Source organism: Vanellus vanellus (genome assembly GCF_965231255.1).
Source record: "Vanellus vanellus genome assembly, chromosome: 19".
In the NCBI taxonomy this organism is placed as follows: domain Eukaryota; kingdom Metazoa; phylum Chordata; class Aves; order Charadriiformes; family Charadriidae; genus Vanellus; species Vanellus vanellus.
Genome location: NC_138924.1, coordinates 11,180,613 through 11,204,225, shown reverse-complemented (window position 1 = coordinate 11,204,225; position 23,613 = coordinate 11,180,613). Strand labels below are relative to the sequence as shown.

Below are 23,613 nucleotides of genomic sequence, written 5' to 3'. Positions count from 1 at the left end.
TCTTTTCAGGTTAATGATAAAGCAGATGGCAGATTTTTTTTTATAAGATACTCAGTTAATCTTGCAGTTGTTCCAGAATCTGTGGATGCTTCTATAAGTAAAACCTTCAAAATTACTCACTTTGCCTCAGTTGAAACTTTTCAAGCCATCAAACCCAAAGGCAGCAATTCTGGCTTGAGATGTGCTTGAGCTCTTGGCATGGGAAGCTGAGATCGTATTTTGGGGAGGCAAACTATATGTTCAGCCTGTTCTTTTTCTCTTGCCCAAGTGTCTGCCGTTGACCACATTTGGAGGTGGGCTTGTGTGCTGAACAGATCTTAGGTCTTGCCTTATCCTGGTAGGTCAGCTCAGGTTCCTAAAGGGATCCTAAGAAACATAAGGTCTTCTGAAAAAATATAAGAGAGAATGTGTCTTGCAGCTGGGAAGGGCTGGGAAAAGGGCGTTTCTGACCAATCAGCTCCATCATTTGAATAGCAGTAAATAATGCTATGTGCAGTACCTAGCACAATGAGTCCCAGCGTTCAGATGCTGCTGAAATACAGATTTTTAATCACAGAATCACAGAATGGCTGAGGTTGGAAGGGCTTCTGGAGATCATCTAGTCAACCCCCTGCTTAAGCAGGGTCAGCTGGAGCAGGTTGCAGAGGACCATGCCCAGTCAGGTTTTAAATGTCACCAATAACTCACCAAAGCATAATAGTAAAACAAAAATTTTAGATTTCTAGTCATACATTTGTATATGATTTTTTTTTTCCTTTTAAGCGACTACTGCAGCTTTATCTAAACTAACAGGTTCTGCAACAGATCAGAATGACCAGCTGCTTTGATCTCATAGTCCTTGCGCAAATAGAAAAGTCAATGTTTGTAGCAGAAGTAGCTATTCTTGATCCTGGACTCCTCTCTGGGTTCAGCTGTGGTGTTTTAACATTGCGTTTCCTATCAGAAGTGAACCTTGCTTTGTTCTCTTCTTTGTCCTGCAATAGCAGGTATTAACCTCAGGTTTTGGTTTTTTGCCTTTTTTTGCCCTTTTACAGTGCTGAGAGCCCAATTTGTAGGAGCCATGGAAGAGTCTTCCCAACCCAATAAACCCCTGGAGATGAACCCTCACTCTCGCTTTATTATTGGCTCTGTGTCAGAGGATAACTCAGAAGACGAGACAAGCTCCTTGGTGAAACTTGATCTGCTAGAGGAGAAAGAGAGGTCTTTGTCGCCTGTATCTGTCTGCTCGGATTCCCTTTCTGATCTAGGACTTTCTAACGCTCAAGATGGCCTGGCAAGCCATATGAGGTATGGATAAAATAGTACTCAGATTCAGTCTTTTTATCCCGTCCGTTCCAAAGATAATTCAAAGATTCAACTTTCTATTCAGGTTTAGCTTCAGATGTTTTCATTGTCGCAAGACATCTTCTGACATTCTGTTTCTAAATGAGCTCTTGTATGTTTGTCTGTATCAAAACCTTCTGTTTTGCTTTAGTTTTAATGAAATATCCGTGCCTAAATTCCATAAGCACCCTTCAGACATCTCAGCTGTTGAGCGCTATGGTGGGCCTGCTTATACTGCCTGTCTCTTGTCCCGGTGTTCAGAAGACTGAAATGTGCTGACTGAGATCTTTAAAGTTTTCACTTGCGTATGTCTTTTAGATGGGCCGTGTTTGCTGAGAGGGTGTTATTTGCTTATTTTGTCTTCATATGGGATTTACTGCTTTGTTTGTAGCCGAAGAATTTGCAGTACTCCTGGGTAAGATCAGTGACTCCATATTGCTTGGAATATTTTTCGTTTTGGATAGGGAAAATTTTGTTGATGGTTAAAGAAAACTATCCTGCAAAGTGGTGATAAGCCGAGACTTCGTATGGTAGCTGCTGCTTGCAGCTCAGGGAGATGTAGGTCTCACAGTTGGGAGAAGGGCTGCTTCAGTCCTACTTACTAATTCTTTGTGGCTCAAATGAGTTATGAAGTTGGGCTTTTGAGATCGTGTTGTTAATATTTCCTTGTCAAAAGGCCGCTTTATTTTTACCGTGTTGCTGATCTGCATACCACTAGCGGGACGTGCCCATTGGATTTTCTCTGTTATAAGCTGGTAGGCTGGGTGTCTTGTACTTTTCCGTGTGTGTACGGATGACAGTTTCTCGGTGTTTGATCGGTTCCATGTCCCCTTCATTTGTTTCCTGTATTCCAGGAGGTCTGGTGCCCAGACCTGTGTGCAGTACTGTGCCGGAGACCTTGTCAGTGCTGGGCAGAGTGAGGAGGTGTTTTACACGGGGAGCAGCAGTCCATGAACAATCACCGCACTGAATATTGATAAAGTTATCTTTTACCAGGTGTAATATTTGCACGTGGCACTACTGAATTGCAGCAGCTCATTTCAGGTTACTTTGCCACCTTGTCTAGTTCCTTTAGAATTAGATTCATGATTCCAAAGCATCTTCAGTCATTCCTAGTTTGATGGTAAGCTCCTACCTGATGAATGTAAAAAGAAAATGTTAACAGTATTGGAATGGATCCTTACCAAAGCCCCACTTCATACATCCTTCCAGTTTAACAGAACAGTTGCTCACCATCATCTGAATTTCTGACTACCCTGCAGTTGTTTCATGTATACTTGTTCTATTTATGAAAACGTAGTTTTGGACAGTGTTAAAATTCTTCCTAACATCCAAATTTACTGTGGCAATCAAAGTCCCTTGTTTGCAAGTCTTTTAGCATGTAAGGAAGGACATGCATTTTTGTTTATGAAAGATTTGTCCTTGATGTCTTCCAGCTGGCTGTAACTTCACTACCTTTTTGCTGCTCGTTCCTGACAAATAGATTTGTGCTTGTTCGTTCTGGGGCCTTTCAGCCCTCGATTCTCCCGGCAGTTCCTCCCAGTGGTCAGAACTGGGAGCCTCCTCTTGAGCTGCTCTTTCTGCCTGCTTTTTCAAAAGGTGTTGTCCCATTTCAGGAACGTACAGGACAGTCTGAATCCTGCTATAGTTTTTACCGAACAATCCCTCGCTACCTTTACTTTGTTGCTTTTGAAGAAATGGTTGGTTCCAAAAAGGCTTCTGGCTTTTACTGATCAGTAGTAGATGTTTATACCACTAGCTAATCCTTTCAGCTTGTTCTTCTGTTCTGTTGGTTTCTTTGCTTGTGCAGATTAAGGAATTTTAATCTGCCCTTTTATTGGTGGTTCCCTTCCCACTTTAGGGAGACAGCCTCTGAAAACAAATGGTAGCAGACTCTTTGGGTTGAGGCAGAGGAGGGATAGTAGTCAGTACTTTACAGAGTTGTTATGGTTGTACTGATGGACATCTTTAGCCAGCTGGCAGTAATATGACAGATGTAAAATCTTAACGCAAATTTAAAGTGGATTACCTTTCCAATGACTGCCAGTTATAATAATTTGGCAGCACAAAAGGTAATTTTGAAGCAGGAAAATATGTAGCCCTGTAACTATGTATATTTTAGGAACAGAAGACACTGGATGAACACATAACCATTAGTGTGGAAACAGACGAGAGGAGAGCAAGAAAATCAAGCAACTTCTAGGGCACTGCCTGGCATCAGAGAGCCAGGCATAATGCAATAGGTGTGCGACCTTGAGCGCCTCTGTTGCAACTTGCTTACTTTGGCACTCTCTTTGGAGGGTACTTGGCTTTCAGTTAAATTGGAGAGAAATGCCAATTCAAATAAAAAAAGTTACAGCATTATAGGCTGTTTTTCTAAGATAAAGTATTGAAATAGTTTTCCAGGATGGTAGTTCCTTTCATCAAGAGATTTCCAAATAATGTTTACAGATGGAGAAACTGACACAAAGACAAGTTCAACAGCTTGCCTGAAGTCACGCTGTGACAGTGAATTAGTGGAACATGGGTATTCTTGCTTCCAGCTTCCTTCTGGTGATCACAAAGGTACAACACTTTCTAAAAGTGACAAAGATGAATTCAGCGAGAGTTCTGTACAGTTTGACTAGTGGGTCAAACAAGGTGCAAGTCCAAGGGAGCATATCTTCTTGAAGAAGCTGCCAGAAATTTTTCCATTTGCTGATTAGTTTCACACAGGAAATTTTGGTCAGATAGAGAAAGCTTGTATTTGAGGTGAGGGGCTTTGCTGCAGAGAAGGGAACAATTCTGTTCAGGGGACAATGATGTCTAAAATCCAGAACTTAGTCATCTGAAGAAGGGTTTGTGAGTGTAGTAACAGCATTGCTGCTTCTCCCTTGCTCTTAGACCCCCGTAAAAACTGACATCATGTTGCCAGTTTGTGAAGCATAGGTGTTTTGGTAGGCTGTTTGGCACATCTTCAGTACCTGAGATTTGCAGGTCTCCTGCCTGGGCTGGAAAACATTGCTGAGAGCCTTATCATCTGATGGGGTTGTGGTGTCTAATCGATATATCCTGACCCAGCGATGGGCAGTCTGTATGCCAACTCATGTTTCTTCATTTGAGCATGCAGAGCGTGTGTGCGCTGTGTTGTTTCATCTATCACCTTATTGATCTTGTTAAGTGTTTATGCTGTTGCTAAAGACAGTGTTGCTGGGACAGGTTGTACAATATAGGCCTCCATACCACTGGAGATCTATGAAGACCTTTGATTGTGCCAGTTGGCTGCGACTTTATAGGATTGAGAAATCCACGCTCTGATAATGAACTTTAAATTGGTGTGTGGAACATTAGCACTTAACAGAAATTGTGTGTTTGAAGGGTAACTATACAGACTGAAATGTTCTGATTCTTCTCTTGTAGTTGTGCTTTATTTTAGGAGTATCAGTAATAAAAACCATGTAAATGCCCTCCTCACTCTTGTTAATTATTGCATCTAACATTGAAGAAAATACTCTACTTATGTACAGTTTACATCAACAAAATTTGCCCTTTGTTGCATTTTGCACCTTTAGATAACAAAACCAAGCATACCATTTTTTCTTAATCTGTTTGCTTCCAGGCATAATTGTGTTGTCTTTGAGTTCAGAAATTTCCATCGGCACTTCCAGCCGAAGGCAGTAGTCCTGTTGGGATACATTTTTGTTTGTAGTGTAGTGAGCTGTTAGATGCTATGCTCCTTTCTGAAGGAGCAATCTACAAGTTAGTGGTAGATTAAGTAACTTGTCTATAAATGCTGCTTGGAAAGTACTTCAGGTCCGTTTTGTTTAATAAATTGTTCTTGACTATTGCTGGCTTCAAAGATGGCATCTTGTATCAAATTCTTGTTTAAAATAGAATAAAACCTGCATGTCTTCTGGTATTTATACATCAGGGCTCTGGTTTCATAAGTGATGAAGTGGGTGTACAGAGTCACCTGACAATTCACTTGCATCAACAGAAAGCCAAATTTTTGGAAGCGGCTCAACTGTTACTCTGATGTGAAGCCCACAGAGACTTTAGCTCTTAGCACCCAATAGTATTTGGACTTCTCAGTAAATAATCTCAATAAATTATTGAGACGCTTAAGAAGAACTAATCATCTATTAGAGTAATTTTGGAAGAATGCCTCGATTTTACTGGGGCAGTAGTGTGTTGAGTATGCCCAGCCTGGCATGGGGACAGGGTGCCTGCTTAGAAACCAGTTGCGAAGTGATTGCGCAGAGTACTAAAAGTAATAAAGGATCCTTTTGAGCTTGTTCTGAATTAAAAAAAAATTCCTTTCCAGTCCAACTGTTTGCGGTTAGGAGATTACACTATAGGGCACTGATCTTGTAAAATGATAAGGGCCACTGTAATTTTATGCACAAATGTGTGCACAGAAGTACAAGTATGCCTCAGTGTCTGCAGGGCTGATGCTCTCACTGCCGTGTCCGAGACTGTCCCAGCTGCATCCAAAAGGATTTCTCCTTTGCCGAACTGATTCCATCCCGTTCCAGGCTCTCTGCTGGAGTTGCGGTTGGCTGCTCTTGCCCTGCTGTCGGTGCTCTCAGTTGCCATGGTGCTGCTGAGGTTCTTCTGTCGGGCGACTCGCATGGGGTTGCGTCTCCAGGACCAGAAGGCCGTTAATGAAACCAGAATTGCTGCTCGCCGAGAGGTTTTCCTTTGCATGTGATCAGTTGCTGTTGGCTCAGCAGATGGGGGAGAGTGATACTGTTATTGCGTGTTTCTGCAAGTTATTGAAATAAAGCTGTGCATCCTCGAGGAACCCCTGCCAAAAGAAAGGATTTAGTTCCCTTTTGTTGCCACTACTGCCAGTGAGTGATGTGGTGTTTTGTATTTTGAACTTCATCCACCTGGAGTGAAAAGTTGAATTTCTTCCTGTATCTGTTGAAAAAGAGGAAGCTTGTAAGGTGTTTTGGATTCTGAACTGTTTCTGGTTGTACTGATAACCTGTCAGTTATAACTTTTTCTACTCCATTTAGTCAACAAATGCACTTTAAAGGGCTTTTGATCTGCATACCTCTCAAAAGTAGCTTTCTTTTTATTTTGCTGTAATGTGTTTTACTCTCTCTGACCTCAGTTAACGTTGGAAACATCTCCAAATTCAGTAATTTGTAGGGAGAATTTGCAAAGATTAGCTGGCTGAGATACCACAGCAGTGACAGTGTCTCCTACTTGCGTACTGATCTGGTATTTCTAATTGAAAAGATAAGGAAGTATACTTTGTCCCTATCAGAATACTTTAGGCCCCCCACTCTGTATTTTGCAGAATGCCCTCGCTTTTCATCCAGCTTGGGAAAGGTAGCGAAGGTGTTCAAAGGCAAGTGCTTTTGCAGGATCCCCTCACAGCCAAGCGCTTGTATCCCCAGTGAATGCAGGCTTGCAACAAATCTGGGAAAAGAAGAGGTGCGTTACACTGATTTTAGGTGGGCAAGCAAAGAATCTCCATGCTAGGGAATAACTTGGATCTCTTGACTCCATGTGGTAACTGTCTGTAAGACTAGTTGCTGAGATGGGCTGCACTGTGCTTTCTCTACTGGAGTCTCTTACACGAGGCAAAACAGTGATAAATTTTATGCAAAACTTCCCCACCCATCCCCTTAATTCTGGTTGTTAAAAAACATATATTCTCTTTTTCATGCAGACCAGATCTGTTCAACACTTGAACTTTGTCCAAGAGGGCTGGGAAGGCTCCTTGCCAGAGACTCCAGTCATGCTCTCTTCGCAGTTGCAGAACTATTGTTGTTGGTGTTAACTTATCCCGGTGGCAGGGCTTGACCTGGAGTGCGTTAGGCTGTTACTCCAGGAATCTGTGGAAGTTTGTACTTCATGAGGATGCAGAAGTAAAGATCTTTCAGTACTTTGTGGTTTTAGGAACTGGAGTATGGATATCAATTAAATTTGGCTATTTATTTGGATTGACATTTGGATTTACTGGTTATTTTTGAGGGGCGAAAATTGGCGCCATCGCTCTAAGCGGGAAGGACATGATGAAGAAATGGGTTCTGAAAGATGAATTTGAAGGAGAAGGGAGGGGCTTGGAGCGTGCAGGAGGCAGGAGGCTCGTTAGGCACGAGACTCATAAAGTTGAGTGCAGCATACCTTGGAGCAGTCAGGGAGAGCAGGTCGTGGGCTGTGTTGAAGATGCTCAGGAGTGAAGTGGTTTTGAGCGCAGTATACATAAGAGTGTGTGATCCAGAGGAGCTCAGTGAACTTTAAATCAACAGGTTCCCTCCTGTAGTAACAACTGTGGTGTTGCTTTGAGACTTGCAGGGAACACCAGTGATTCGGTGTGTGCATCCTGTGGGTATGGTCCAGTTTCGAATGTGTACAGCATGGCAGATGGTTTAGGAAAAGAAAATATCTGACAAACAAATGTCTCGGCACTTAGAATCTGCATCCATTGCAGCTGTTGGTACTTGGTTGGTTGAGGGGAATTCTAGCAGCTTGGGCCACTTTGGGGTCTGTAGTTTTGGAACCAAAGTTACTGCTTGCAGCTAAAGACCTGCCTTGATGGCCATTCAAAATATGTATTAGCATGAGAGTGAAGTTATTTAGCCAGAGAGCATGAAGAGGACTGTTGGTTTTGATTTTTTTGGTGTGCTGCATCCTTTATTTAATTTCCTGAAGTCCTTAGGCTCAGTCCTTTGTCAGAGCTGAGTGAAGTCTGATTTTGTTTTGATTTACAGGTTGAAGCACTGATGTCCAGCAGTGTCTGCGTTAAAGCCAACTGTTCTGTCTCTTTAAACTCCCAGGCAAAAACTGTCTTTGAATCAGTGCAGAATGCTGCCTCCCCGTGTCCCTTACCTGAGACATAGTAAAAAACATTTACTCCAGCTGCATAATTCTGTATTGCTGTGTGGACTACATATATGCTTGCTCTCTCTCTCTGCCTTTATGTGAAATAGGTTGCATGGGCAGATCTAAAACCGGAGCAGATCATACGGATGCTTCAGCTGGCTTGAGTCTTACCACCCAGATCAGATATGTGTCCACATCAGCGCTTACATATTTACAAAACATAAAGCCCAAACTGATGATGAGAGCTGCCTTCTCTCCACACCCTTTACAGGCCTAGTCTGGAGGGGGGGTGGAAAAACATCCTTTCTCGGGGGGTGTGTGTGTGCTGCAGTCTCCTTAAGGCTGCCTTCCAAACAAGCCAGTTAATGCATCACTGCCTCTGGAATAAACGGCTACGTCACTGATAGCACTTGGCATGTTACAGTGCTGGGATCGATGCGGGCTCCTAGCTGCGATGTGCGTCAGGTATGTGTCCGTAATGAATGCTTTTTTTCATGGAGGCTAGAACAGAAGAGAACTGCGCAGGCTTTCCTTTTGTCTGACAGCAGGCCTAGGGGGATGGTTTTCACAGGGTGTTTGCTGTTTGGGTTTGAAGTAGCATTATATTTAAGAAACGAGCTTTGTCGTGTGTGTGTGTTTGATGGTAAGTATTGTATCAGAATGACACATCCTTGTGTAGCAGATTTTTGTAGGGATGCTGCAGCAAATCGTGTCTATTGATTTCATAGCAGGGAATTCAGCTGGCAGAAGGCACGGTGCATGTTTTTAACCAGTGCTAAACCTGCTCCTCTAACATCGAGCTGTGTGGACATGTAGGATTTGTTTCCTTGCAGCTACAATGGTCAGGAACTGTTTGGATTGGGGGCTGTGGGTGGGGTTTTTAGGTGCACAGACAAGTCATTGGGAAGCGGTTTTCACAAAACCTGAAAAATAAAATTTCAGTTATAGTGTGTATAAATTTTAATCTCAAATCAGGATCAAGAACTGAGGAAATCTAATGGATCATGCAAGTATTCTATTTGGAAAATGATGGAATATATCTGAGCGACCTGGGCTAGCAGAGGGTGTCCCTGCCCATGGCAGGGGGGGTTGGAACTAGATGGTCTTTAAGGTCCCTTCCAACTCTAACCGTGCTATGATTCTATATCAGTTTCTACATGAAATACATACCCAGTGGAGTAACGTAAAGTCTGTTGGGTTTTGCCGGTCTTACCTAGTGATGACCAGGAGAGAAAGTGACACAGATTTTATCAAGCAGAGTCTCTAGGTTCATGATTCTCTATCTTTCTGATGGCTTGTTTGGAACTGGTGAAACGGTGGGTTGGTGGTAGCCTCCCTGCAGAGGTGGAGGGGAGCAGGAGCCCAGAGAACCTGGGGGAGCAGAGTTCCGTGGCCGGAGTGGTGCGTGCCAGGGTGCGAGAGGCAGGGACCCAGGGTCGGTACCACACTGGGAATGTGGGGTGACGGGGGCATCTCAGGATGGAGCCAGTACTGGAAAACATTTCAAGACAAGTTGCTTTTTCTTACATACTTCTGTTTCAAAATCAATTAAATGGCAAATTTCTGCTGTACTTCATAGTTGACTAGTTTGAGTAGTTCTTCAAAGAGGAACAGAGGCTGACAGGTGAGAGAGGCATTTAGTTATTAGGTAGATATGTGATGTTGGGTTTTTTTTGTTTGTTTGAACTCTGTTTGTTCCCTGGTATCTCTTGTCTCCGCTGTCCGGTGAAGAGATTTATTCCACTGTGACTGCCTTCTTCACTGCCACAGTGTGTCGCTGTCCCCTTTACCCTTCTGCTGACAATGCTGGAAGAAATTGGATCCCCAGAGAATTGTTTGCCTGCACTTTATCAGACACATGGCACTTGCTGTGTTGGTCGTTGCTCATATCGCCTGGACTATTCTTAGTTCCCTGTCTCCTGCAGCGACCTCACCTTGCCCTTCGGGGCTCAAGGTTGCACACTGTCATCACGTTAAAGTGACACTTTCCCTCCGGGTACTTCTTCCTGTAGTTTGAGTGATCCCCTCCTGGGTGATTGCCTGGCATTTGCCCAGACTCTTGGAATATGTGTGCATCAAATAAAAGCTGTGCTATCTGCATATGGCTCTGCATCGGGACAGACCCAAATGTTGTGGAATGTAAAGGTATTTAAGACATGTAGATGTGGTGCTGAGGGACATGGTTTAGTGGTGGACTTGGCAGTTCTAAGTTAATGGTTGGACTTGATGATCTTAAAGGTCTTTTCCAACCTAAACGATTCTATGAAATTTAAAAATGTAATCCAGTTGCTGTGTCTAGTTCCAGTCCAGGTTTGATCATCACTGTATTGCTGCAGTTGTTGTCCTTGCTTATCCTTTCCCTACCCCCAAATGTGCAATTTATGTTTTCACATGTGCTCAATACTGAGTGATTCTTCCGTTCTCCAGTGGTGTTACTGGACCCTGCAGTACTGTTGCACTTTGCTTGTGGGGATATTTATTCTTATAGCACTTGGGGTGATCTCATCTCCATTTTATAGCTGGAGAAACAGAGGCACAGAAACTTAAGTGACTTGTGCAGGGTCTGCCAGCTTCCAAGCTGGTGTCCGGTATGACCCGTTGCCTCGTGTCTGGGTCACCGGTGCAAACTGTGCCTCTGACTTTCTTCTCTGCAGCCCTGGAAATGCTTTCCTTATCACCTCCCTGCCCCTCCTGAAAATCTGATATTAAATCCTACATGTTGATTGAATTCTCCGGGCAAATGTGGCCCCCGTAGTTGCTGCTTTGCTCTGGCAAAGCTGGCTGCTGGGGAGGTGCTCGCCGTTGTGTGACCAGTGGTGCAGGGTTCCTCGGGATGCTGATAGAGCGCGGGGGGAAGCGGTGACCCCCGTGGTGGGGAGCCTGAACCGGGGCTGGCCATTGCTGCCGGCAGCATGCGGTGTGTTAAGCCTGCTTACGTAAGCTGTAGATCATTTTCTGTCTTTCCTGATCAGCTGCTTTCCTCCGGGCGCAGAGGAGGGAAGCTGCTACCCTCTCTGTGCACGCTGCGTCACAGGAAGAGTGACTGAGAGATGGGTGGTGGAAAGCAAAGGGACAAAGGTTAAAAGATTGAAGCAATCTGAGAAGTGCCACTGCTTCAAGAAGTGCAGGAGGCTCTTTGCAGCTTTCTCATGCTGCGGTTTGAGCTGCGGTATTGAAAAAAAATTAAATAGCAGCAGCTACACTAGACGAGTCTTAAGCAAGCCCGAGATCTGTTAATTCCTTCACTGAGACAGCATGGAGGATTCTGCAGAGCAGAGTCAGGAAATGAGATATCACATGCTGCAAAGGTAAGAATTACAGATATGATTGTCTCCTCATAGCAGCGGCCGTCTTGGTCCAAGGCAGTTGGGCACTCCGTACGGGAAATGCATACTGATATTTTTCCATGTTAATTTTATCCTCTGAAATCTCGCCAGTTACTGGGAGGTATCTGTGCCTGCAGTCTGTAAGAAGGATGCTACAATAAATCTTAGCTGGGGAATCAGTGTCAAAGTTTGAGATTCTGCATAACTCCTAACCTCTCCAAACTGAAGGATAGACAAACATTTTGAAAAGTTCCTATGTAATGAAACTCTGCAGTTGTGACCTGGTGATTAATAGGGATGACTGTTACTAACTCAGTGTTTATTTTGTTTTACTTAGAGATTGGTGTTCTTTCTTCCTTGTTGCCAACTTCTACCTCTTACCCTGCAAAAAGAAAAAATCTCTCCTGTTTCGGTTATAATGTGCAGCCTGTGGTTGTTAGTAAATAAGCCTAATGTTGTTGGTATGCTTACTGTCACAAATTAAATGGAACTATACTTTCTTATAAATAAGTGATTGTGCATTATTCTGGATGACCAACCTCTGGATTTGTTGACATTTTATCGGTAGCAGTATCTATGTGTGTAGTAATTTTAGCTTGGGCGGGATAGTTCATATTCATATGCATTCACAGATTCTGACCCCAGGATTTTTATCTTTTTTCTGTTTCTGTTGAGACTGCTCTCAATAAACCCGCAATGAATAAACCTGTCTCACTTGTTGGACTGTGCTCCTTCCTTTGCCATGCTGCAGATTCTGACCCTTTTTAAATACACAAATTTAGTAGAAATTAAACCTTAACTACACCTTTCCTCTCTTCCTTGCCTGTTGGCTCCTGTCCTTGAACTCCTGGGCTGCGATTATCACAGAGCCGTTTGTGAAATCTTGCTCATAGGGACAAGTTTTAAGTTCAATGACAATGTCTGTCTCTGAAAGTGCAGCTCACTAGAAGAAGGGAAAGTACACAGGGGAAGAACCCCTGCTCACTTACGGTTCTTATGCCCTTCCCTGGAGATCAGGTAGCAGCTCTTCTTTGAGACAAGTTACTAGACTCGGTGTACTTTGTTCTGACCTGGTACAGCCATTTATATGTCCCAGAATACCACTGGGGATAGTCATCTATTTTTTTTAGTATGCTTTAAAATCACCCTATTGATCTTGGTTTTCCTGTTACCTTTACTTCTCCCACTCTTGGCTTCATGGATTCTTCAAAGTCTCTTTCACTGTGCTTCGAACAGGTTTTCACTTCCCAGTTCAGCTCAAAATTTACAAGACTGTAACTTGAAGTTCTCCATCAGCATGGCCGTTTGTCATGGGAGTATCTCACAAGTGGGAGAGAAAGACTGATGTGTTAACACACAACGCAGGGTCTGAATTTCAAGTGCTGTAAATATGCTTTCTTGCTGTTCTGGAAATCCTCGCAAAGTCAGAATTGTGCCACAGTAGGATGTCACCGCCAAAGCAGATGGTGTGCACAAAGGTGGAGAGGAAGGGGAAGGATCCTTTCCATCCTGTGTGTGGTAGATAAACATGTCTTTATGGTCAGATCTGGGTACTGATCTTGCCTTACCTGAAAGATCACCTTTTGTTATAGTACAGTTCTTGGTTAATTATACCAGGATTTGGCATATGCCTTTTTGAATAGGTTGTGCTAGACAGTATGAGGCAAGATCCTTTTTGTTAATGTGTACTGCAAAGCACAGCGCAGTCTGCGTTAGCACCGTGATCATTCATGGGAAAGATGGGTAAGAAAAGAATCTGTATTTATACCAGACACTAGCTACAGTTTGTTCAGGACTTCTTTCATCAGCAAATTTTTTAGTCAAAATACTGCTTTGTGGTATTACTGTGCTCCAGGCCTGCATTCCAGATAGGTAAATCTTCACAGGCCGTGATGTATTTGTGAGAGAACGTGAGGGGGAATCCGTGTGTTCCCTCGCAGGCTGTCACCAAACACCTCTAACAGCACCTCATTGGAGCCAGGATGCTCCAAACCTTATGTAGGGCAGTGAACCTCACAGGTACGGCTCTGGGGCTACCTGCCCTCGGTGGCTGTGTTTAAAAGGAGACCTCCAGATGTTCTATGTGGCTTGGCTTGTGCTTGGGTTGGTTTTCCCTTCGTGCCCTCCCCCAGCAATTCCAGTCGCGTTCTGCTGCATCCCATCCCATTTCCCAGTGGAGTTGCTCAATGGTATCATCAGTTGAGCAGCTGATTAGGCCAGAGGTTCCTGCTGGGTTTCCCATGGCTGAAGGGCGGACAGCATGGCCCGTGTGGGTCCTGGAGACAGATGCTGCCAGCTACACAGCTGCTCCAGTGGCACTGACCCCCTCGGTTGCTCTTGGGTCTTTCCAAAGCCTTTTGTAGTTTTTTAAATACCTTCCCAATATTCATCTATTCATTCATTCTGTTGGAGCAAGTCCAGAGGAGGCCATGAAGATGCTGGGAGGGCTGGAGCCCCTCTGCTGGGAAGACAGGCTGGGAGAGTTGGGGGTGTTCAGCCTGGAGAGGAGAAGGCTCCGGGGAGACCTTATTGCGGCCTTCCAGTCCCTACAGGGGCTCCAGGAGAGTTGGGGAGGGACTTTGTACAAGGGCATGGAGCGATAGGATGAGGGGGAATGGCTTCAAACTGGAAAAGGGGAGATTTAGATTAGATATTAGGAAGAAATTTTTCCCTGTGAGGGTGGTGAGCCCCTGGTGCAGGTTGCCCCGAGAAGCTGTGGCTGCCCCATCCCTGGAAGTGTTCAAGGCCAGGTTGGACGGGGCTGGGAGCAACCTGGGCTGGTGGGAGGTGTCCCTGCCCAGGGCAGGGTGGTGGGACTTGATGATCTTCGAGGTCCCTTCCAACCCAAACTATTCTATGATTGTATGATCACGATCTCTTTGATTTTTAGCAAAACAGAGGTAACGTTCTTCATGGCCTCTCGCATCCGTTTTGGCCAGGTGGCTGAGGAATAGCTGAGACAGCGGGAATTGTTAACCACACCATGAGGAGCCCCGACAGCGTTCCTCTCCCGTTGACTCCTTACCCTGCAGGAAGCTGTTCAGGCTTCTTACGCTGCCAGATATTTCTGAGGTGTTTTCCACATGGCATTTGTAGTCCCTGGGGTCTGAGGGAGTGGCGTGAAGGATGAACCACTTTTAATTACGAGGCACGGTTAAGTCAGTACTACCCTCTTTTAGTAACTAATTTCAAATGTCAGTGTTTTGCTGTACCTTTGCAAAGGTACAAGAATTTGAGGTGAGGGCGTATGGATTAAAGACTTAGTTCAGCATGTGGTGGAGGAGAGAAAGTTAACATACAAAGATATATTTATTCCTAATATTACATAAGTTAGTCTCTTACAAAATCCTTAGTTTTATTCAGTTAGAACTTGCAGGTACATAAGCAAATCACCTAAACCATTCTATGATTCTATGATCTCTCCTTCCTGCAGAAAGATTCTGTAGAAGTAGTGTGATTAATTTGTCCTCTAGCTCTCAGAACTTTTGAGGAAGATACTAAAGACTGGGTGATAGAAAACTATTGGAAAATGATTTGAAGTAGCTGGTGACAGAGTCTCTCATTGACACCTGGAGATTTATTTGCTGTGGTTGCCCAATAGGATTTCCATGCCGAGTCTGATCTTAGTAGCTTGTTTTACCAACGCCAGAAAACATTGTTGTAATTTTCCAGCTTTCCTAGATGAATTGAAAGCCGTGTGGTGGAGAGCTGTCGTTCTGTGTTGGGCAGCAATATGCAGTGAACATATTTTTACCTATTTATCTATTAGCATAACCAGAATTTCTCCAGATCACCTGGCTTTTGCAGAGAGATAACGGAAAGGTAGTGAAAAAACAGAGTCATCCCTATAATGGTGGTCTGGAGGCAAGGAGAGTCTGCTTGTGTACTTGGGGAATATGGTCAAGGGGAACTTTACGAACTGTTTACATACCCTCATCTATTTGTGTATGTCTGCACTGCCAAGTTGCTTTTTTCTGTCTCCCACAAATTTCCGTAGGCCCAGTATGTCTGGTTTGCACCTTGTAAAGCAAGGCCGGGACAGGAAGAAAGTTGATGTGCAGCGGGATTTCACTGTGGCTTCTCCAGCAGAATTTGTTACTCGTTTTGGAGGGAATAAAGTTATTGAAAAGGTAAGTTACTCACCTTTTTAACTTTAGCGTATTGCATTTTGTTCCCTTCTTTTGAGCTATGACCTCTCTATGTAAGGCTGTACATTGCAGATATCAAAATATTAATATTCCTGAACATGACAGTTGTACTTCTGCCTGTAATCATTGTGTTTCCATTTTATTTTCTGTGGGATGAGTAAACATCCCATTGTTTTAGCTTAGTGTGACAGGAAAAAAAATTGAGTGAGCTAGAGCACTTCTGCTGATACAAAAGGATTTATAGACAGATATAACTAAAGTGGACTGGAAAAAACACGAAGAAATGTATTTAAAAATACATAATCATTTAATGGATGAGGTCTCTTCCTTTCAGCTGTGGAATGTTTTTTCCACTTGTTGTGCCTATTCTCATGTGCCCTTCTACTCTGTAATCCAAACAAAGCATAATACATTCAAATCTTTAAGCTTGAGCAAGAGCTGATTTCTGAATCGACTGATGGGCCTTTAAGTGTTCTTGCTGAATAGAATACTGGCTAACGAAACTGCACAGCCCCAGAATTGGATGACGAGTCTGCAGAGAAAAAACTGTTTTCATTATTGTTTAGTGTTTTGTGCTATTTAGACTCTCTCTCATCCCTGCTTCTAATGTACTCAGGTCCTGATAGCAAATAATGGCATTGCAGCAGTGAAATGCATGAGGTCCATCCGACGCTGGTCCTACGAGATGTTTCGAAATGAGCGGGCAATCAGATTTGTTGTCATGGTGACTCCAGAGGATCTGAAAGCAAATGCAGGTGAGTTGTAAAACTGAAAGTGCACAACCTTCTCCTTGCACAGACCCGTGTGACCCCGAGGATGCAAGAAGCTGAATGTATGTCCACTGCATCACATACCATACTGTCAAGTAACTGATTTTTCTGGGAGGAGATTAAGTCCTTCCAGTACTGTAGATTTAGGGAATTTTAGACCAAGTACCATTTATTAGATTTGCAATCTAAATGAGATTTCCTTTGTGTTTGCAGAGTATATTAAAATGGCAGACCACTACGTTCCAGTTCCAGGAGGACCGAACAACAACAACTATGCGAATGTGGAACTCATTCTTGATATTGCTAAGCGGATTCCAGTGCAGGTGAGAAGTGTCAAAGATAATTTTCAAAACAGGAGGTAACAGCAAGCAATCTTCTCTCCTTAAATAACCAATTGTATCTGGGGAAAAAAACAGGTCAAAGAAATTGAAATTACAAACCTATACTAGCACCAAAAGGCAATGCATATTACAATGCAGTAGATTTCCCAGTATGAGTATCTGCAGGAGATAAGACGTTCCCTTCCCCCTTGCGCTTCCCTACACTAAGTTCCCCTTCGGTGGCTCGCTTCGGTAGCCGCCTTTGACTTTTCTATATGATGCAGTACACCAGCCTTTTAAATTAAGCATATCATGTGGCTCAGGAGGCTGGTCTGGCTTACTGGTGTTATGAGGCTGTTGTCAGTGAGGAAAAGAAAGACTTGAAGTATCTGCATGCTTTCTAATTCTGGTCACTTGTTTTACTAAAACAAAGAGTGAATTATGTTATTTTCTTCTGCAGGCTGTATGGGCTGGCTGGGGCCACGCATCTGAGAACCCTAAACTACCAGAACTTCTCCACAAAAATGGAATTGCTTTCATGGGTGAGGATATATACTGCTGATATAATGTCTAGTCCTTATTTTAGCATGTGTGGGTTTACTGAAAGAAAATCTTGAGTCTAAAAGAGAGCGATGAGGTATGGTTTACAAGTGTGAGATTGACGATATGTTCTTTACAGTAGTCAGAGCAACAGACTATGCTGTGTAACAGTGTTGTCTATTTCCAGTCGTTGAGGCTAACAAAACTAGATAAAGTTGGGACATATGCTGGGAAATAGTTCTTGTATGGGAGAAGTGGCAAGTTCTCCAATGCATCTTTGAATATTGTGAGAGAGAAAAAGCAGAAAAGATTCCTGTGAAAGCAGGATGCTGAATGTCTCCGTCGTCATTTTTAAGAGGGTGTTGGTAGTTTGGTTTTATGGAAAGAGTGGAGTTTTATGTTGAAGGTACATGAAATTTGTGGTCTAGTTAGCAGTGTAGGTAACCGAGTGCTGGAGATGTTTGAAGCAGGAAGCCTCATCTCCCGAACCACATGGATCTGAATACTAGATAAGGTTTTGGACACGTGCTGTGTTTAAAACTAAAGATGGACTTGTGGTAAAAGTCATGGTCTGAACATAGCCTGGGGATAGTCGTATCATGTTCTGACTGCTGGCAAATCTTTTTATCTCCAGCGTGTTGAGCCATAACTGTGGAAATACTTTGGACCTTTGAAGAGGAGTGGATTTAAAAGCTGTATTTTAATTCCAGTTTAAACCTCTTACCAATCGTACATTACAGTCCCATACAAACCACATTTCAAGTAAAATCAGGGCACTGAATTATTATTCCAGTAGCACGTCCAGTACCAGTTACTAGTGCCTGCCATCCCTTTGAGAGCAGGCCCAGCTTGAGGACACATGGACAGAGTGGTGCTTTCAAGCTGAGTGTCCCAATACTTCTTTAACAGGATGGGCACTTAAGCTATTGTGATGCGTCTTTGGTTGCATCGCTGTGTTTTCAATGGCATTTAACTCCTCCTTGGTCAAAAGTACTCTAGTGTGTTTGCTTTTAGTTTCCTGGCTGATATAGCTCATGCTCTCTGTTTCGGTGCAGAAATGTTGATTTATACCAGTTGAGATGTGGCATGCACCGACCCTGCTAGGAGTGTTTATTTATCCCTCTTAAGTGGAACCTAAATTAGACTTCTGGACATTTCTCTAATGTCTGATATCTTCTGTGTCTCTCCCATGCATTGTTTTTGCTCTGTGCAGGTCCTCCAAGCCAAGCCATGTGGGCCTTAGGAGATAAAATTGCTTCTTCAATAGTGGCTCAGACAGCCGGCATTCCCACTCTTCCTTGGAGTGGCAGCGGTAAGAAGGAAATTGCCCTGTATTTATCAAGACAATCCTAATCTTTTTTTCTTCAACATGTCTAATCTTTTAAGAAGATTCTGTGCACAAAAAGATGTCTGAAGATATGTTCCATCTGTTTAGGCTTTCAAATTTGAATTACCTGAGGCTTAGACATAGTGACTATGATATGTGGATATGTCAGGCAAAATTTACATGGTGTGTAATGTGCTGTAATATCTGGTATTTCTGCAGCCTCTACTTTTCTAGCAAATAGTGTGTAGTTTTGGAGCACACAGCCAATACTCTGCTTCCATGGAAGCTCTATAGTTTCAAAAGACTGTAAATAACAATCTCTTTCTCAGAATTGCACAAGGTAAATGAAGGAGGATATAACTTGTTGGATGTAAAGATTTGCTCCCCAGAAAACAGAAATACCTGTTTACATTCTGCATTCCCTCTTCTGTAAATACTTCCAGACTGGTTCCTTGTCGAACTACGACTGACATGTGAGTTCTCCCTGAGCCTCGCAGCAGAATGAGCTAAGAACATAATGCTTATATTTCAGGTCTTCGAGTGGACTGGCAGGAAAATGATCTTCAGAAGCGTATCTTGAATGTTCCTCAGGAGCTATATGAAAAGGGCTATGTGAAGGATGCAGATGATGGACTGCGGGTATGTGGCCAGTATTTTGGAGGTATTTGAGGTCCCGCTGCATGCACACCTGGAGAGAGCTCAGGGTTTAACTTATTTTTGAAGGGAGTACAGAGTAGAATTAGACTGTCAGCCTCCCTGAGCTGAATCTTGGAAGTTGGAACGTGATCTTTCATATATCATCTTTGGGCCCAGCCTGCAGGATTAAGTGAGAATTAGGAGAAAGAGAAAAAATGGGAACAAAATTGTATTTCATTAGGGGCTCTCTTCCATTTTTTGTTTAATGCAGGAAGAAGGTGTTTTTAATAAAGACCCATGACCTCACACTTGGATTCATCTTTTGTTAAGTTTTCATTTGAGGAAGATTTCTAGAAGAAAAAATATTCCTGGCACAGTACAGGGTTTGGGAATTTACCTTTGTGAGGAGAGGGGGTGGCGTACATGATTTCCCCATGTTACCCAGCTTAATGATTTTCTGTATTACAAAAAAGCTTTTCTATGAGTTTGTAAATTTCATGGTGAGAAGCACTGATAAAAGATTTTGTGATCTCTTTGAGAGGCAAGAGTTCTCTGTAGTCACAAAATCACTGCTGGTTTTTCCAACTACAGACACCCTCTCAAACTGGAATATTTGGTTTCTATTCCATTTGTGTCTTGGTTGCTAAATAGAGTCAGACGTGGAAGCTTGAACACAAATCAACAGGGAAATAATGATCTTTTCAACTTGATTCTGCTACCTTTTTGTACTTACCCATGTTTTTCTGCCTGTCTTGATCAGGCTGCTGAGGAGGTTGGCTACCCTGTCATGATCAAGGCTTCTGAAGGAGGAGGGGGAAAAGGAATCAGGAAAGTTAACAATGCAGATGACTTCCCCAACCTATTTCGACAGGTAACTTTTCCCATTGATTTGTACTGCCTTGTTCTAAATGTTCAGGTTGGGTGATTCTGAGAGCACTGATTTAGAAATGTTAACGAACTGAAAAAGTCTGCATTATGTATCAGAGCCTGTTTAGCTACTTTGAATTGTGAGTTCATGCTTTCTTTGCTCTGAACGTTGGTAGGATTTCAATGTATGTGCATATCCAATACAGTTGTCAAATGCCCAGACATCACAAGAAATGCTGAATAAATCCAAGTAATAGAGGGCATCTGCAGTGTAACTCAAAAATGCTGAGGGACATGAGCCTTCTTTAGTTTTTGGGTTATTTAGGAAAGCTGAGAGGAATGGAAATGGCACTATAATTACATAAAAGAGAACACAGGGTGTTTGCAGCCTTAAGTGGCCCAGGGAACATACTATGGAAGTTTCTTGCTTAAAAAACTAACTTGGGATGGTCGTGACTAAGACAGATGTTTGCAAAAATGATCTACCTATTTATATGCTATCTCTGCCGTAGGTGCAAGCTGAAGTCCCAGGCTCTCCAATCTTTGTGATGAGACTAGCCAAGCAGTCCCGCCACTTGGAGGTGCAGATCCTGGCAGATCAGTATGGCAATGCCATCTCTCTCTTTGGCCGGGATTGCTCCGTGCAGCGCAGGCACCAGAAGATTATTGAGGAAGCACCCGCTTCTATTGCGACTTCAGTGGTGTTTGAGCACATGGAGCAGGTGAGAGTGGCTCTGCAAGCTCTTTTTTCGTTGTGAGACTCCAGAAACAGGCAGGACTTTTTTTTTTTGGACATCGCCAAGAATTTTGTATTGTTGAATCTTTTAAAGAAGCAATATAGGGGTTGCGTGTCTCAAACTGCTTAATGTGGGCAACTGCTCATGTTTCCATGTTTCGCTGGGTCCACCATGTGCTGAGAAACAGCTGTAGAGCTCCCTTCAAAAATGCATGCATGCCAAAAATAGGAGGGAAGTGTATTTTAAATGTATATTGTAATATTAAAAGCAAGTTGCAGGAGTCATATGAATTGTTTAATGCTGAGTATTATAAATATTAGCTTCAAACTCTGCCTTCTGAAAATTGTAAATGAAATAACCTGGAAATTAAAACTCCTGTGCCATGTGCTTTTCTTTGAGCAGTTCTCGGGCCTGGTACAAGCTTTTGGCTGTTTCAGAATGCTAGCAAAAAAAATCTAAAGTTGGTGGGGTGAATGAGCAGAGTCTGGGGCCTGGAAATCAAATATTCTTCTTTCCTGTATCCTAGTGTGCGGTGAAGCTTGCCAAAATGGTGGGCTACGTGAGTGCAGGCACGGTGGAGTACCTGTACAGCCAGGATGGCAGTTTCTACTTTCTGGAGTTGAATCCCCGCCTGCAAGTGGAGCACCCCTGCACAGAGATGGTGGCTGACGTTAACCTGCCGGCAGCGCAGCTCCAGGTGAGTCGGTGCGCAGGCACCCTGCTCCTGCAGGCTCTCAGAAGTACCCGAACTGTGGTATGTTGAATAGACCTGAGCGTGAAAGACCTGTTCTGCCGAAGCCTTAGTAAAACAGGGGGGCGGACTCTTGTCTGAGTCACAGCCAGGGTTCTGTGTTAAAACTGGATCGCATACTGACATTATGCAGATGACTAGATCTTGGTACTGATAGAGAACATAGAGAAAGTATTAGAGAGCTCTGCTAAATATGGCCTGTATCTTCATGTGCAGATAGGCGATACAGGAGCCCCCCACATTTCCTCCTTGACCAATATACCCAATAACTCAAAGGGCCGTTTTGGTACTGTCTCAGCTTGGGATTTATCTTCTGTGGCTGGAGCAAAGCTTCATTTGGTATTCCAAAATACATATGCATCCCTTCTGTTATGACTGTTTCGCTAAGTTAGAGCTCTACCATTTGGCTCTTTGTGGTTTGGAAAGCAAAGAGGGGTTATTTTCTAGTTGTTTCTCCTGGACTGCTCAGGCAGACCTGCAGTTAAAAGGAGTGTGAAGGGAAGCAATAGAGGAACAAAACAGAGGTAGAAAAACTGATTTAAGGAAAGGTTGTGTGTAAAAAAGCCTGTCTTAACAAGCTCTACCCATGAGTAGTTCAACTTTAAGCTCTAAAATTATTTTGTGAAAGGAGTTGGCTTCTGAGGGTAGCAGAGCAATCAAATGCTGTGCCAGTTTTGAGCAGTGCATCACCCACTCTGCTTCTGAGGGACAACAGCCTCTTCCCAGAGTTACTAATGACAAAAGGAGGGGAAAAAAGAACAGACAATTGGATTTTTCATCTTTCAGCAAGCTCAGCAGTTGTTTGAGGTTCAGGAAAGTGTCTTGGGTCTTTTTAATTTTGATGAGCAGTTCCTGACTTCCAGAGCAATTGTTTCTACCTCTCCAAGCCCCTCGCTCATAGCAGATGCTTCCTCCTCCTGGCTGAGGTCCCTGCTCTTCTGCCTTTCCACAAAACAGGGTTTGTGCCTGATAATTAGCTACTTGAATAGATGTGGCAGAGTGACCAAGAATTTGTCTTGATTTATTGCTTTTTCAAGGAGAAGTCATCACAGTGAGTGACAGTTATGGCTTCCATGAACCGGTAGGCTTTTTGTTGTTCTGATCCCCACGGTAATGAGGGAATCCTTCACAGATGCTGTAGAAAGCATTTGTTGCATACGCTGTGGCTCATCTCTCCCTTGTGTGTCCCCACCGAACTCCCCGTGTGCTGCCAGGCTATCTCCATCTTCTCAGCCCCATCTTTTCCACTGGTGGATGAATGCTGCAGTCTTCTTTCCCTCTTCGTCATCACACTGGGGGCTCTAGGTGCTTTTCTACTTCCACTTTCTCAGCCCTCCCATTCTTACCCTCTTGCTTTCTTTCTAGTTTCTTTCTTCTTCCGTCCTGTTTGCATTTCGAAGTTATTGGATAGATGGTGGAGGAAACAAATGCTTGAACTGTAATGCCTTGTGGGCTGCTCAGGAGCAGGATCATCTTGATTTTGTCAGGAGACTATTTGGTTTTGGCCTGAGACCTTCTCTCAGCAGGTGATTCCAGTAGCTCTGTGTCTGTGTTTGCCAGGCACTGGGAGTTTTGTACCTGGTCCGATGATTTCCTCATTCTTTTGGCACTGTTCTTCATATTCCTGGTGCTAGATACAATTTCATAGAATGGTGCGTTGATATTGTAACCAGTTTGATCTTTTGTCTGTTGGTGTCTGGTTAATAGCTGAAATAAGTGGTTAAACTAAAGCTCAGCCTTTTTGAACCGTAGCTGTAAAAAAAAAAAAAAAATCCCATCTAATAAACAGAACAAGTGGGACTTTACTCCATAAGGATACAGCCAGCAGCCAGTTTTGCAGATTACTTTCTCTACAGTTCATAGTTGCAAAATTCCACAGTTTCCTATAACCAATTAGGGGCCTTCTGTCTCACTGGGACCTTAGTATATTTTTAACATGCCTAATGCACGCCCATCCTCAGCTGACTTAGCACTGGCCAGCTTTCTCCAGAGCCTTTTAATCAGTCAATGGAAAATACTGGCTGAAGGGCTTAAGGTGGATATTACACT

The 23,613-nt window shown here is 43.4% G+C and overlaps 1 protein-coding gene across 2 annotated transcripts in view; it reads left to right on the top strand.

The window, feature by feature from the left end:
• Nucleotides 1-1,074: 1,074 nt before the first annotated feature.
• The window catches only part of ACACA (acetyl-CoA carboxylase alpha), a gene marked incomplete at its 5' end in the record, with an annotated part of 135,274 nt that continues 112,735 nt past the window's right edge, over nucleotides 1,075-23,613 (top strand). Inside the window, 10 exons of one of the 2 annotated variants that reach the window (XM_082493206.1) lie at nucleotides 1,075-1,287; nucleotides 15,466-15,598; nucleotides 16,233-16,371; nucleotides 16,600-16,709; nucleotides 17,167-17,248; nucleotides 18,460-18,558; nucleotides 19,106-19,212; nucleotides 19,970-20,080; nucleotides 20,589-20,798; nucleotides 21,340-21,510. In XM_082493206.1, coding sequence (XP_082349332.1) covers nucleotides 1,097-1,287; nucleotides 15,466-15,598; nucleotides 16,233-16,371; nucleotides 16,600-16,709; nucleotides 17,167-17,248; nucleotides 18,460-18,558; nucleotides 19,106-19,212; nucleotides 19,970-20,080; nucleotides 20,589-20,798; nucleotides 21,340-21,510 — 1,353 coding nt within the window. Of the gene's footprint in view, nucleotides 1,288-11,397; nucleotides 11,451-15,465; nucleotides 15,599-16,232; nucleotides 16,372-16,599; nucleotides 16,710-17,166; nucleotides 17,249-18,459; nucleotides 18,559-19,105; nucleotides 19,213-19,969; nucleotides 20,081-20,588; nucleotides 20,799-21,339; nucleotides 21,511-23,613 lie in introns of those variants that run through there. The other variant, XM_082493207.1, reaches the window with a different exon arrangement.